The sequence below is a fragment of the Mesoplodon densirostris genome, chromosome 18 (genome assembly GCF_025265405.1).
Source record: "Mesoplodon densirostris isolate mMesDen1 chromosome 18, mMesDen1 primary haplotype, whole genome shotgun sequence".
Lineage (NCBI taxonomy): Eukaryota > Metazoa > Chordata > Mammalia > Artiodactyla > Ziphiidae > Mesoplodon > Mesoplodon densirostris.
Genome location: NC_082678.1, coordinates 52715883 through 52730915, shown reverse-complemented (window position 1 = coordinate 52730915; position 15033 = coordinate 52715883). Strand labels below are relative to the sequence as shown.

At 38.6% G+C, this 15033-nt stretch overlaps 1 protein-coding gene across 1 annotated transcript in view; it reads right to left on the bottom strand.

Annotated features, from left to right (window-relative positions):
• Positions 1–5131: 5131 nt before the first annotated feature.
• LOC132478207 (uncharacterized) overlaps positions 5132–15033 on the bottom strand; it is a 46436-nt gene continuing 36534 nt past the window's right edge. The window contains exons 12-14 of the mRNA XM_060081197.1: positions 12297–14203; positions 11494–11590; positions 5132–6970 (exon numbers count right to left, since the gene is read on the bottom strand). Of these exons, the coding sequence (XP_059937180.1) occupies positions 5234–6970; positions 11494–11590; positions 12297–14203 (3741 nt within the window). The 3' untranslated portion in view covers positions 5132–5233. The remainder of the gene's footprint in view (positions 6971–11493; positions 11591–12296; positions 14204–15033) is intronic.

Here is a 15033-nt window from a genome sequence, read left to right as displayed (position 1 = left end):
CAAATAAAACAAATAAGACTTTTCAGTGTTTTAGTGTGCTATTAAGAGTTACCGCCTGCCTCTTATACTATTTAGTACCCTTAAAAAAAAAGCTCCATCAACTTTATTTTTAACTCCCTCAGTTCATTTGTTAGAAAAAACTTGCCAGAACAACAAGAAAACCTTTTCTTTTGAAGATAAGTAGCAAAGGAATTATACGTCTAGAAAATTAAAATGGATTATAAGGCTATCATGATTAAAAGCATAGCACTGATGCATGAATAGGCAGGCAACTTAATAGAACCGATTAGAAAACCAGAAAGAGACATAAGTGTGTATTTAAGAATTTGGTATATGGTAATAGTAGCACTCAAGTTAGTGGGCAAAGAAGTAGTTAATAAATAGTACTGGGACAAATTTTAACCCTCTGGATAAATATGAGACAAGGGCTTCCCTGGTGGCGCAGTGGTTGAGAGTCCGCCTGCCGATGCAGGGGAAACGGGTTCGTGCCCCGGTCTGGGAAGATCCCACATGCCGCGGAGCGGCTGGGCCCGTGAGCCATGGCCGCTGAGCCTGCGCTTCCGGAGCCTGCGCTTCCGGAGCCTGTGCTCCGCAACGGGGGAGGCCACAACAGTGAGAGGCCCGCGTACCACAAAAAAAAAAAAAAAAAAAAAAAAAAAATATGAGACAAAATAAATTACAGACAGATTAAAATTTTACATCTTAAAATGAAATGATAAATGTACTAGAAGAAAATGTTAATGAGTTGTTAGTATTATTATCGTGAGCTCGTGTCAGAGGCACAATAGCCAAAACAAACGAACAAACAAACAAACAGATGTCTCTACAGATTAGAATTATTGGTTATTTCCCCATTATCTTCATGGCATCTATTCTTTGATTTTAGTCACTTTTAGGCTGAATCCTTTGGAGAGAGGCTGAAAAGGTAGTAGGTATGGAAAAGAGCACTGATAAGAATAAAGTCTGGCCTTCAGGCCCGGCTCTACCACTGATGTACTAAGGGATCTTGTGCATTTAAATATTATCTTCCAGATAATGTATTTGCCATATTCTGAGTTCTACAGGTTTTTACATTTGGATTAAAAACACATAGCAAGCAAGCTGCAAAATAGTTCACATTATATGATCCCTTTTAAAAATGACATATAAATATTTAAGGATAGGAAAAAGTCTGGACAGATGAACTTGTAACTATTAAAAGAGGGTTCCCCCTGGGGACCTCCCTGGTGGCACAGTGCTTAAGAATCCACCTGCTAATGCAGGGGACACGGGTTCAATCTCTGGTACGGGAAGATCCCACATGCCATGGAGCAACTAAGCCCATGCGCCACAACTACTGAGCCTGTGCTCTAGAGCCTGTGTGCCACAAAATTACTGAAGCTGGAACACCTAGAGCCTGTGCTCTGCAACAAGAGAAGCCATCGCAATGAGAAGCCCGCACACTGCAACGAAGAGTAGACCCCGCTCGCCACAACTAGAGAAAGCCCACGCACAGCAATGAAGATCCAAGGCAGTCAAATAAATAAACAAACAAACAAAATTAAATCCAAGTAAATAAATAATATAAGCAGCATTTAAAAGTTCAGTAGAATCTTTCTAAAAAGTAAGAGATAGCAATGAAGAAAAAAAAGTGGGTTCCCCCTAAACAGGAAAGAGAAACTTGTAAAAGTTTTCACTTTTAAATTTATATACTACTGTGTCTTTTGTTTGTTTGTTTGTTTGTTTGTTTGCGGTACGCAGGCCTCTCACTGTTGTGGCCTCTCCCGTTGCGGAGCACAGGCTCCGGACGCGCAGGCTCAGCGGCCATGGCTCACGGGCCCAGCCGCTCCACGGCATGTGGGATCTTCCCGGACCGGGGCACAAACCCGTGTCCCCTGCATCGGCAGGTGGACTCTCAACCACTGCGCCACCAGGGAAGCCCTACTACTGTGTCTTTTAAACAAATGTTTGCTGTTTTTAAAAACTTAAAAAAATTTTTTTGGACTGCGCCTTGTGACACGCAGGATCTTAGTTCCCACACCAGGGATCGAACCTGTGCCCCCGCAGTGGAAGCGCGGAAGTCCTAACCACTGGACCCGCAGGGAATTCCCAAAACTTTTAAAATGTCTTTTAAAAACATTAAAAAGAATAGGTACGGAAAAAAAATTTTTTTAATTAAAAATAAAAATAAAATATAAAAAAAAGAATAGGCATGGATATTCAGAACATACACAAGGAGGTTAGGAATGTTAAGGATCTGCTTTATAGTAGTAGAGTGACAGATTTTTGTTGTTGTGTTAGCAAAATTTTTTTTTCTTTTTCATAAATTTATTTGATTGATTGATTTTTGGCTGGGTTGGATCTTCATTACAGTGCGCGGGCTTCTCATTGTGGTGGCTTCCCTTGTTGCACAGCACAGGCTCTAGGTGTGTGGTCTCAGTAGTTGGGGTGCGTGGGCTCAGTAGCTGTGCCTTGCGGGCTCTAGAGCGCAGGCTCTGTAGTTGTGGCGCACGGGCTTAGTTGCTCCGCGGCATGTGGGATCTTCCCGGACCAGGGCTCGAACCCGTGTCTTCCCGCATTGGCAGGTGGATTCTTAACCACTGTGCCACCAGGGAAGTCCCCAGCAAAATTTCTGACAGGCTGATGAACCTTAGGATGAGTTAGAATTCAAAATAATCCAGCTAAATTTAAATTAACGACTCCATCATTGAAACAGTTAAGAAAGACATGTTTTAGTCAATGTGTGAAAAAAAATATCCACATGCATTTTGGCATGTAGTTCTGCTATTACCTGAAATCTGGGGGGTTTTTTTTCCTAATAGTTATTTTTTCTGATAAAAGTTTTAGAAAGTTCATGTTATAGAAAAACAAAAAACAGAAAAATGAAGAAAATCAAAATCAACCATAATCCTATCATCTCAAAAACCCAGTCATTTCCAACACCCTCCTTTCTGACCTAGCTGCCTGTCCTCCCCAGCTCACACTTGGTTACTCCTGACTAAAACAGGAACTTCCGTCCTGACAGCTCTCTACTTTCTCCTTATTTAACAGCCCCTGGTACCCCCCTTTTCCCCATCCCCAGCTTTAAATTCCCATCATGTATCATGTCAACTCTCAAAAATGTTTTCACCTCCTTTGGCGCCACTGTCCTTCAAAACAGGGTTAAATATTTACTTTATGAGATTAATGACAAGAGTACCAAGCATAGTACCTAGAGTGAGATAAGAAGCACCCACCAAGCGGAAAAAAAAATGAGAGTTGTTAACTAAAAACAAAAGAGATACCAACTTTCTGTGGCAGTGGCTTTCATCCAAGGATTACATCAGAACCACCCTGGTGGCTTTTTCAACACACATACACACACACACACTTGTACCTACTCACCCAGGGAGAGAATCCAATTCTCTCATCATGAGGGATAAGCAGTTTTACTCTACAAAATCAGCTAAACTATTCTTATATATACAACCTCTCCCTTAGGATAGTGGTTTTCCAACTGGGGGTGATTTTTCCCTCCAGGGGATATTTAGCAATGACTGGAGGTATTTTGCTTGTCATAGCTAGGGCAGTTGGGGGGCTACTGGCATCTCACGGGCAGAGGCCACGATTACTGCTAAACATCCTACAATGTACAAGACGGTCCCCACAACAAAGAAGTATCCAGCACACAATGTCAACAGTACCAGGGTTGAGAGACCCCCACTTGTTAGCCTCTAATCTACAGAAAAAATGCAGTCACACTTATTTCCATAAGCAGCCTTAGGGGAAAAGATTGGAAAATAACTGTCACTAAGAAAACTTTTTCTAGGTAAACGATACTGTCTTTATCAATTGCTTTCATCTCACAATAAGGATATGTTGATCTCTTAATAAGCTAACTCGAGGAATGAAATAGCAAAAAATAATATAGGGTTATTGTTAACATAACCAATCTATGAAGTATGTGAATCTTCTTTTGGCGTATCACTTCCAATAGTAATAGTTATTGTTTTACAAAACAGAATACTACTTACAGGACACCCTAATATTTCAATTACCTTTCTAGTCGGAGACTCAAAAATCTTCATCAGCTGCTTCAGATTTCTTAGACCTTTTCTTAGATTTTTTGGGAGTCCTAATTCTGGTGAATTTCATTCCTGAAAAAAAACCCCAAAAAGGTATTCACAAACATTCATATGATTATAACGTGTAAGAATTTTCAATTAAATACAGAAAAGAACCAGCTAAGGCTCTAATTTCTCGACCGTTCTGAAACAGAAAACGTGAAAAGACACCCCCATTAGTTTCAAATTACTGATTCAAAAGTAAGCCAAACTCATTGTTAAACTCTTAGAAATATAAAGTTTCATTTTATAAATCATAAGCTTTCCTAGAAAATTAGCCCCTAAGGATAGCCAGAACCAACATGCATGTATATGTTGGTTGGCCAAAAAGTTCATTCGGGTTTCCCGTAGCATCTTTTTTTTTTTTTTTTTTTTTTTTTTGCGGTACGCGGGCCTCTCACCGACGTGGCCTCTCCCGTTGCGGAGCACAGGCTCCGGACAAAGCAGGCTCAGCGGCCACGGCTCACGGGCCCAGCCGCTCCGTGGCATGCGGGATCCCCCGGACCGGGACACGAACCCGCGTCCCCCCGCATCGGCAGGCGGACTCTCAACCACTGCGCCACCAGGGAAGCCCATCCCGTAGCATCTTATGGAAAAAACCTGAGCCAACTTTCTGGCCAAACCTCACCGTATATGGCTCAGCTTACCTAAAAAAGTTCTATGATTTATTTTTAATCTTAGTTTGTTAAATGCACAGAATTCATATTTGGAGGATATTTCTCCCAGGAATTAACAACTATGATAAATAAGAGTTTAAAACGCATCTAAAATACATCTAGATTTCTTCTGAAATCATGCCTGACTTTATAATATTAAAGATGGAAAATAAGCAACATTTTTGAAACCCTGTTTTCTTTTTCTTATAAATCAGCTGTGTTCTAGCAAAAAAATTCTTCAGTGCTTGACATATTTCCCTTCACATCTAATAATACATGCAGAATATTTAGAACTTGAGAACAAAACAAAACTTTACCTAATACGACTCTCCGAATCAGAGGATACTGTTCCGTATATAAGCTACGCTTCCCTGATAAGTTCGCTGCTTTTGGAGTGGAAGCTTTTACTGGACTATCGTCTTGTGCGTCTTCAGAATCAGTACCTCTAACGATGACTGTAGCAGGTGTGCTGCTACTTCTTACACATCTTCTGCTTCATTTTGGTGTAGAAACATATACTGAGCTGTCTTCAGTCTCAGCTTTAGAGTGTATAACCTTATCCTTAACTGGTATGCCAGTTTTTCTAGGAGACTTATTGCTACACGGAGAGGAAATTTTTGGAGGGTCATCATCGGCTGCACCTTCACAAACAAGGTTTTTGCTGTTAAGTAATGTGCCGTTTTTGAAAACGTCTGTTTTCTTTTGTCTTAAAATCCTTCTAAGCCATTTTTGATTTTGTTTCTCTTTAAAGGAAAAAGTTGATTCTTTCTCTTGACTGTTTCTCTCTCTATTTTCACCTGGAATAGCACCAGTATCTAAGATTTTTTTATTCTTTTTCTTCAGCTTTTTACTTTTCTCCTTAGGAAAACCTCCTTTATCAGCATGTGTCTGTGAATTGCCATTATTTGAAACCATTTGGATATTAGGATTTTCCATGATGTTTTTAGAATTATTGTCTCTTCCTTCCTCATTTAAAGATTTTTCATTGAGCTCTTTCTGCTTATCAGAAGACTTTTTGACTCCATGTTTAAGTGCATCTGATGTTGGCTGCCTAAATGCTTTCATAAACTGCTGTCTTTCTTCTAGAGTGCATCTTGGTTTCACAGCTTCAGAACCTCCAGCTTCCAACACTGTCAATTCTAGTTCTTCCTCATATATAACGACATTAGATCTTCTTTTCTGAATCGTCTGTTCATTCTTAGGATGAGACAGACTATTTTCCATTTCCACCTGCTTTTGTTTCAAGAAAGTTGAGGGTATTTGCCCTGTCTTTTCTTGGGGGATGGGGTGAACTTGTGCAACAACAGTGACTGTCTTAAAGCGGACCTGTTGGGAAATCTCATAGGTTTCTGGGTCAGTCATACAACCACTTTTGGCTGCATCGTCAACAGTTTCAGAAGGAATACAAATAGACACTGTAGAGTCTGGTGCCTGTTCTACTTTACTTTCGTTGTGACTTTTTAAAAATTCCTCATATGAGACAGTTATTGTACTATCATTTAACTGGGCTGTTTTAGTTAGATTATCTCTAGATTCTGCATCATTTGCAGTATTTTCAATTTCGTTAGTTAGGGAAGGCATTATCTGTTTACTATCATTACCATCTCTTTTAAGGAGATTTAGTTCCTCTGCTAAGGGTAAACTTTCAGATAGATCTATTATCTCTCTGTGATTCCTTTTCCTCAATTTGCTGAGATCAGTTTTTGAGGGCTCTTGTTTAGGACTTACTTTCTTAGAACTTTCTTTGGAGGTCATAGTGCTTGATTGTTTTTTGGTATCTTGAATACTTTCTGCAAGTACCTCGACATGTTTCTTATAGAGTAAAGCAGAAGTACTACTTTCCACAAAATTGTTACTTAAACTGGAGTCTTCCTTGCTATCATCACTGTTAATTTCAATTGCAGATTCATTTTCAGTTTTAATATGACTTAGTTGATGAGATAAATTAAGTCTCTTTCCTCTCTTCTTATTCTCTGTATTTGAGGACATTTCCAAAGGTGTTTTACAGTCTTTGTCACTGTCAGCAGGCAACGGTGTGGATGACTTTATCGTGTACTTTTTTGCTGTCTGAGTTTTCTCATTTGTGGGTAAAGTCTTTCTAAAATAATCCAGAATATTACTGGATTTGGGTGGAGAGAAAACCCTGTCTCCAGTCTTCCCCATTGGTGATAAATATTTGGGGACTGTTTTCCAAGAAGTCCTGTCATCGACTGTCCCTCGCTTCTTGCTTGCCTATCAATTTAAAAGAAGAAAGAAAGCACTTATTTCAAGCAACATAAATTCTAAACATGGATCTATTATTTTATGTAATGCGATAAAAAAAGGAAGGCTCCCTTAGTTGATAAACATTACATATTAGGAAGAAAAAGAGCTTTAAAGTTAAACCTACATTCAAATCTCAATGTCACATCAAGTTATACAATTATAATTTGTGTACTTTATATATTATGCGTCAATAAAAAGTTTCAAGGCCCCCTATGCTTGTGTACAAATGTGTTAATTACTGTTGGCCTCTGTTTGCTCTATAACCTTTGAATAGTACCACCCACCCCACAGAATTTGTAATGAACATATTACATACAAACATGTGAAGTCTGATGCATGCTCGGAACTCTATACATATCATTTCCATTCCCTTTATACTGTTTTAGTTAAAAATAAAGAAATTATTCTAACTATTTCCAAGAAACAGGTACATGGTGAACAAGCCTAGGATCCCAAAATTTACTAATTAAGTAAAAATTATAGTGGACATTTACTACAAATAAAACAAATAAGACTTTTCAGTGTTTTAGTGTGCTATTAAGAGTTACCGCCTGCCTCTTATACTATTTAGTACCCTTAAAAAAAAAGCTCCATCAACTTTATTTTTAACTCCCTCAGTTCATTTGTTAGAAAAAACTTGCCAGAACAACAAGAAAACCTTTTCTTTTGAAGATAAGTAGCAAAGGAATTATACGTCTAGAAAATTAAAATGGATTATAAGGCTATCATGATTAAAAGCATAGCACTGATGCATGAATAGGCAGGCAACTTAATAGAACCGATTAGAAAACCAGAAAGAGACATAAGTGTGTATTTAAGAATTTGGTATATGGTAATAGTAGCACTCAAGTTAGTGGGCAAAGAAGTAGTTAATAAATAGTACTGGGACAAATTTTAACCCTCTGGATAAATATGAGACAAGGGCTTCCCTGGTGGCGCAGTGGTTGAGAGTCCGCCTGCCGATGCAGGGGAAACGGGTTCGTGCCCCGGTCTGGGAAGATCCCACATGCCGCGGAGCGGCTGGGCCCGTGAGCCATGGCCGCTGAGCCTGCGCTTCCGGAGCCTGCGCTTCCGGAGCCTGTGCTCCGCAACGGGGGAGGCCACAACAGTGAGAGGCCCGCGTACCACAAAAAAAAAAAAAAAAAATATGAGACAAAATAAATTACAGACAGATTAAAATTTTACATCTTAAAATGAAATGATAAATGTACTAGAAGAAAATGTTAATGAGTTGTTAGTATTATTATCGTGAGCTCGTGTCAGAGGCACAATAGCCAAAACAAACGAACAAACAAACAAACAGATGTCTCTACAGATTAGAATTATTGGTTATTTCCCCATTATCTTCATGGCATCTATTCTTTGATTTTAGTCACTTTTAGGCTGAATCCTTTGGAGAGAGGCTGAAAAGGTAGTAGGTATGGAAAAGAGCACTGATAAGAATAAAGTCTGGCCTTCAGGCCCGGCTCTACCACTGATGTACTAAGGGATCTTGTGCATTTAAATATTATCTTCCAGATAATGTATTTGCCATATTCTGAGTTCTACAGGTTTTTACATTTGGATTAAAAACACATAGCAAGCAAGCTGCAAAATAGTTCACATTATATGATCCCTTTTAAAAATGACATATAAATATTTAAGGATAGGAAAAAGTCTGGACAGATGAACTTGTAACTATTAAAAGAGGGTTCCCCCTGGGGACCTCCCTGGTGGCACAGTGCTTAAGAATCCACCTGCTAATGCAGGGGACACGGGTTCAATCTCTGGTACGGGAAGATCCCACATGCCATGGAGCAACTAAGCCCATGCGCCACAACTACTGAGCCTGTGCTCTAGAGCCTGTGTGCCACAAAATTACTGAAGCTGGAACACCTAGAGCCTGTGCTCTGCAACAAGAGAAGCCATCGCAATGAGAAGCCCGCACACTGCAATGAAGAGTAGACCCCGCTCGCCACAACTAGAGAAAGCCCACGCACAGCAATGAAGATCCAAGGCAGTCAAATAAATAAACAAACAAACAAAATTAAATCCAAGTAAATAAATAATATAAGCAGCATTTAAAAGTTCAGTAGAATCTTTCTAAAAAGTAAGAGATAGCAATGAAGAAAAAAAAGTGGGTTCCCCCTAAACAGGAAAGAGAAACTTGTAAAAGTTTTCACTTTTAAATTTATATACTACTGTGTCTTTTGTTTGTTTGTTTGTTTGTTTGTTTGCGGTACGCAGGCCTCTCACTGTTGTGGCCTCTCCCGTTGCGGAGCACAGGCTCCGGACGCGCAGGCTCAGCGGCCATGGCTCACGGGCCCAGCCGCTCCACGGCATGTGGGATCTTCCCGGACCGGGGCACAAACCCGTGTCCCCTGCATCGGCAGGTGGACTCTCAACCACTGCGCCACCAGGGAAGCCCTACTACTGTGTCTTTTAAACAAATGTTTGCTGTTTTTAAAAACTTAAAAAAAATTTTTTTGGACTGCGCCTTGTGACACGCAGGATCTTAGTTCCCACACCAGGGATCGAACCTGTGCCCCCGCAGTGGAAGCGCGGAGTCCTAACCACTGGACCCGCAGGGAATTCCCAAAACTTTTAAAATGTCTTTTAAAAACATTAAAAAGAATAGGTACGGAAAAAAAATTTTTTTAATTAAAAATAAAAATAAAATATAAAAAAAAGAATAGGCATGGATATTCAGAACATACACAAGGAGGTTAGGAATGTTAAGGATCTGCTTTATAGTAGTAGAGTGACAGATTTTTGTTGTTGTGTTAGCAAAATTTTTTTTTCTTTTTCATAAATTTATTTGATTGATTGATTTTTGGCTGGGTTGGATCTTCATTACAGTGCACGGGCTTCTCATTGTGGTGGCTTCCCTTGTTGCACAGCACAGGCTCTAGGTGTGTGGTCTCAGTAGTTGGGGTGCGTGGGCTCAGTAGCTGTGCCTTGCGGGCTCTAGAGCGCAGGCTCTGTAGTTGTGGCGCACGGGCTTAGTTGCTCCGCGGCATGTGGGATCTTCCCGGACCAGGGCTCGAACCCGTGTCCCCCGCATTGGCAGGTGGATTCTTAACCACTGTGCCACCAGGGAAGTCCCCAGCAAAATTTCTGACAGGCTGATGAACCTTAGGATAAGTTAGAATTCAAAATAATCCAGCTAAATTTAAATTAACGACTCCATCATTGAAACAGTTAAGAAAGACATGTTTTAGTCAATGTGTGAAAAAAATATCCACATGCATTTTGGCATGTAGTTCTGCTATTACCTGAAATCTGGGGGTTTTTTTTCCTAATAGTTATTTTTCTGATAAAAGTTTTAGAAAGTTCATGTTTATAGAAAAACAAAAAACAGAAAAATGAAGAAAATCAAAATCAACCATAATCCTATCATCTCAAAAACCAGTCATTTCCAACACCCTCCTTTCTGACCTAGCTGCCTGTCCTCCCAGCTCACACTTGGTTACTCCTGACTAAAACAGGAACTTCCGTCCTGACAGCTCTCTACTTTCTCCTTATTTAACAGCCCCTGGTACCCCTTTTCCCCATCCCCAGCTTAAATTCCATCATGTATCATGTCAACTCTCAAAAATGTTTTCACCTCCTTTGGCGCCACTGTCCTTCAAAACAGGGTTAAATATTTACTTTATGAGATTAATGACAAGAGTACCAAGCATAGTACCTAGAGTGAGATAAGAAGCACCCCCCCAAGCGGAAAAAAAAAGAGAGTTGTTAAATAAAAACAAAAGAGATACCAACTTTCTGTGGCAGTGGCTTTCATCCAAGGATTACATCAGAACCACCCTGGTGGCTTTTTCAACACACATACACACACACACACTTGTACCTACTCACCCAGGAGAGAATCCAATTCTCTCATCATGAGGGATAAGCAGTTTACTCTACAAAATCAGCTAAACTATTCTTATATATACAACCTCTCCTTTTAGGATAGTGGTTTTCAACTGGGGGTGATTTTTCCCTCCAGGGGATATTTAGCAATGACTGGAGGTATTTTGCTTGTCATAGCTAGGGCAGTTGGGGGGCTACTGGCATCTCACGGGCAGAGGCCACGATTACTGCTAAACATCCTACAATGTACAAGACGGTTCCCCACAACAAAGAAGTATCCAGCACACAATGTCAACAGTACCAGGGTTGAGAGACCCCACTTGTTAGCCTCTAATCTACAGAAAAAATGCAGTCACACTTATTTCCATAAGCAGCCTTAGGGGAAAAGATTGGAATATAACTGTCACTAAGAAAACTTTTTCTAGGTAAACGATACTGTCTTTATCAATTGCTTTCATCTCACAATAAGATATGTTGATCTCTTAATAAGCTAACTCGAGGAATGAAATAGCAAAAAATAATATAGGGTTATAGTTAACATAACCAATCTATGAAGTATGTGAATCTTCTTTTGGCGTATCACTTCCAATAGTAATAGTTATTGTTTTACAAAACAGAATACTACTTACAGGACACCCTAATATTTCAATTACCTTTCTAGTCGGAGACTCAAAATCTTCATCAGCTGCTTCAGATTTCTTAGACCTTTTCTTAGATTTTTTGGGAGTCCTAATTCTGGTGAATTTCATTCTGAAAAAAAACCCAAAAAGGTATTCACAAACATTCATATGATTACAACGTGTAAGAATTTCAATTAAATACAGAAAAGAACCAGCTAAGGCTCTAATTTCTCGACCGTTCTGAAACAGAAAACGAGAAAAGACACCCCCCATTAGTTTCAAATTACTGATTCAAAAGTAAGCCAAACTCATTGTTAAACTCTTAGAAAATATAAAGTTTCATTTTATAAATCATAAGCTTTCTAGAAAATTAGCCCCTAAGATTAGCCAGAACCAACATGCAAGTATATGTTGAGTTGGCCAAAAAGTTCATTCGGGTTTCCCGTAGCATCTTATGGAAAAACCTGAGCCAACTTTCTGGCCAAACCTCACAGTATATGGCTCAGCTTACCTAAAAAAGTTCTATGATTTATTTTTAATCTTATGTTTGTTAAATGCACAGAATTCATATTTGGAGGATATTTCTCCAGGAATTAACAACTATGATAAATAAGAGTTTAAAACGCATCTAAAATACATCTAGAATTCTTCTGAAATCATGCCTGACTTTATAAATTAAAGATGGAAAATAAGCAACATTTTTGAAACCCTGTTTTCTTTTTCTTATAAATCAGCTGTGTTCTAGCAAAAAAATTCTTCAGTGCTTGACATATTTCCCTTCACATCTAATAATACATGCAGAATATTTAGAACTTGAGAACAAAACAAAACTTTACCTAATAGGACTCTCTGAATCAGAGGATACTGTTATTAATTCCGCCGTATATAAGCTACGCTTCCCTGGTAAGTTCGCTGCTTTTGGAGTGGAAGCTTTTACTGGACTATCGTCTTGTGCGTCTTCAGAATCAGTACCTCTAACGATGACTGTAGCAGGTGTGCTGCTGCTTTGTTTCGGTGTAGAAACATATACCGAGCTGTCTTCAGTCTCAGCTTTAGAGTGTATAACCTTATCCTTAACTGGTATGCCAGTTTTTCTTGGAGACTTATTGCTACACGGAGAGGAAATTTTTGGAGGGTCATCATCGGCTGCACCTTCACAAACAAGGTTTTTGCTGTTAAGTAATGTGCCGTTTTTGAAAACGTCTGTTTTCTTTTGTCTTAAAATCCTTCTAAGCCATTTTTGATTTTGTTTCTCTTTAAAGGAAAAAGTTGATTCTTTCTCTTGACTATTTCTCTCTCTATTTTCACCTGGAATAGCACCAGTATCTAAGATTTTTTTATTCTTTTTCTTCAGCTTTTTACTTTTCTCCTTAGGAAAACCTCCTTTATCAGCATGTGTCTGTGAATTGCCATTATTTGAAACCATTTGGATATTAGGATTTTCCATGATGTTTTTAGAATTATTGTCTCTTCCTTCCTCATTTAAAGATTTTTCATTGAGCTCTTTCTGCTTATCAGAAGACTTTTTGACTCCATGTTTAAGTGCATCTGATGTTGGCTGCCTAAATGCTTTCATAAACTGCTGTCTTTCTTCTAGAGTGCATCTTGGTTTCACAGCTTCAGAACCTCCAGCTTCCAACACTGTCAATTCTAGTTCTTCCTCATATATAACGACATTAGATCTTCTTTTCTGAATCGTCTGTTCATTCTTAGGATGAGACAGACTATTTTCCATTTCCACCTGCTTTTGTTTCAAGAAAGTTGAGGGTATTTGCCCTGTCTTTTCTTGGGGGATGGGGTGAACTTGTGCAACAACAGTGACTGTCTTAAAGCGGACCTGTTGGGAAATCTCATAGGTTTCTGGGTCAGTCATACAACCACTTTTGGCTGCATCGTCAACAGTTTCAGAAGGAATACAAATAGACACTGTAGAGTCTGGTGCCTGTTCTACTTTACTTTCGTTGTGACTTTTTAAAAATTCCTCATATGAGACAGTTATTGTACTATCATTTAACTGGGCTGTTTTAGTTAGATTATCTCTAGATTCTGCATCATTTGCAGTATTTTCAATTTCGTTAGTTAGGGAAGGCATTATCTGTTTACTATCATTACCATCTCTTTTAAGGAGATTTAGTTCCTCTGCTAAGGGTAAACTATCAGATGGATCTATTATCTCTCTGTGATTCCTTTTCCTCAATTTGCTGAGATCAGTTTTTGAGGGCTCTTGTTTAGGACTTACTTTCTTAGAACTTTCTTTGGAGGTCATAGTGCTTGATTGTTTTTTGGTATCTTGAATACTTTCTGCAAGTACCTCGACATGTTTCTTATAGAGTAAAGCAGAAGTACTACTTTCCACAAAATTGTTACTTAAACTGGAGTCTTCCTTGCTATCATCACTGTTAATTTCAATTGCAGATTCATTTTCAGTTTTAATATGACTTAGTTGATGAGATAAATTAAGTCTCTTTCCTCTCTTCTTATTCTCTGTATTTGAGGACATTTCCAAAGGTGTTTTACAGTCTTTGTCACGGTCAGCAGGCAACGGTGTGGATGACTTTATCTTGTACTTTTTTGCTGTCTGAGTTTTCTCATTTGTGGGTAAAGTCTTTCTAAAATAATCCAGAATATTACTGGATTTGGGTGGAGAGAAAACCCTGTCTCCAGTCTTCCCCATTGGTGATAAATATTTGGGGACTGTTTTCCAAGAAGTCCTGTCATCGACTGTCCCTCGCTTCTTGCTTGCCTATCAATTTAAAAGAAGAAAGAAAGCACTTATTTCAAGCAACATAAATTCTAAACATGGATCTATTATTTTATGTAATGCGATAAAAAAAGGAAGGCTCCCTTAGTTGATAAACATTACATATTAGGAAGAAAAAGAGCTTTAAAGTTAAACCTACATTCAAATCTCAATGTCACATCAAGTTATACAATTATAATTTGTGTACTTTATATATTATGCGTCAATAAAAAGTTTCAAGGCCCCCTATGCTTGTGTACAAATGTGTTAATTACTGTTGGCCTCTGTTTGCTCTATAGCCTTTGAATAGTACCACCCACCCCACAGAATTTGTAATGAACATATTACATACAAACATGTGAAGTCTGATGCATGCTCGGAACTCTATACATATCATTTCCATTCCCTTTATACTGTTTTAGTTAAAAATAAAGAAATTATTCTAACTATTTCCAAGAAACAGGTACACGGTGAACAAGCCTAGGATCCCAAAATTTACTAATTAAGTAAAAATTATAGTGGACATTTACTACAAATAAAACAAATAAGACTTTTCAGTGTTTTAGTGTGCTATTAAGAGTTACCGCCTGCCTCTTATACTATTTAGTACCCTTAAAAAAAAGGCTCCATCAACTTTATTTTTAACTCCCTCAGTTCATTTGTTAGAAAAAACTTGCCAGAACAACAAGAAAACCTTTTCTTTTGAAGATAAGTAGCAAAGGAATTATACGTCTAGAAAATTAAAATGGATTATAAGGCTATCATGATTAAAAGCATAGCACTGATGCATGAATAGGCAGGCAACTTAATAGAACCGATTAGAAAACCAGAAA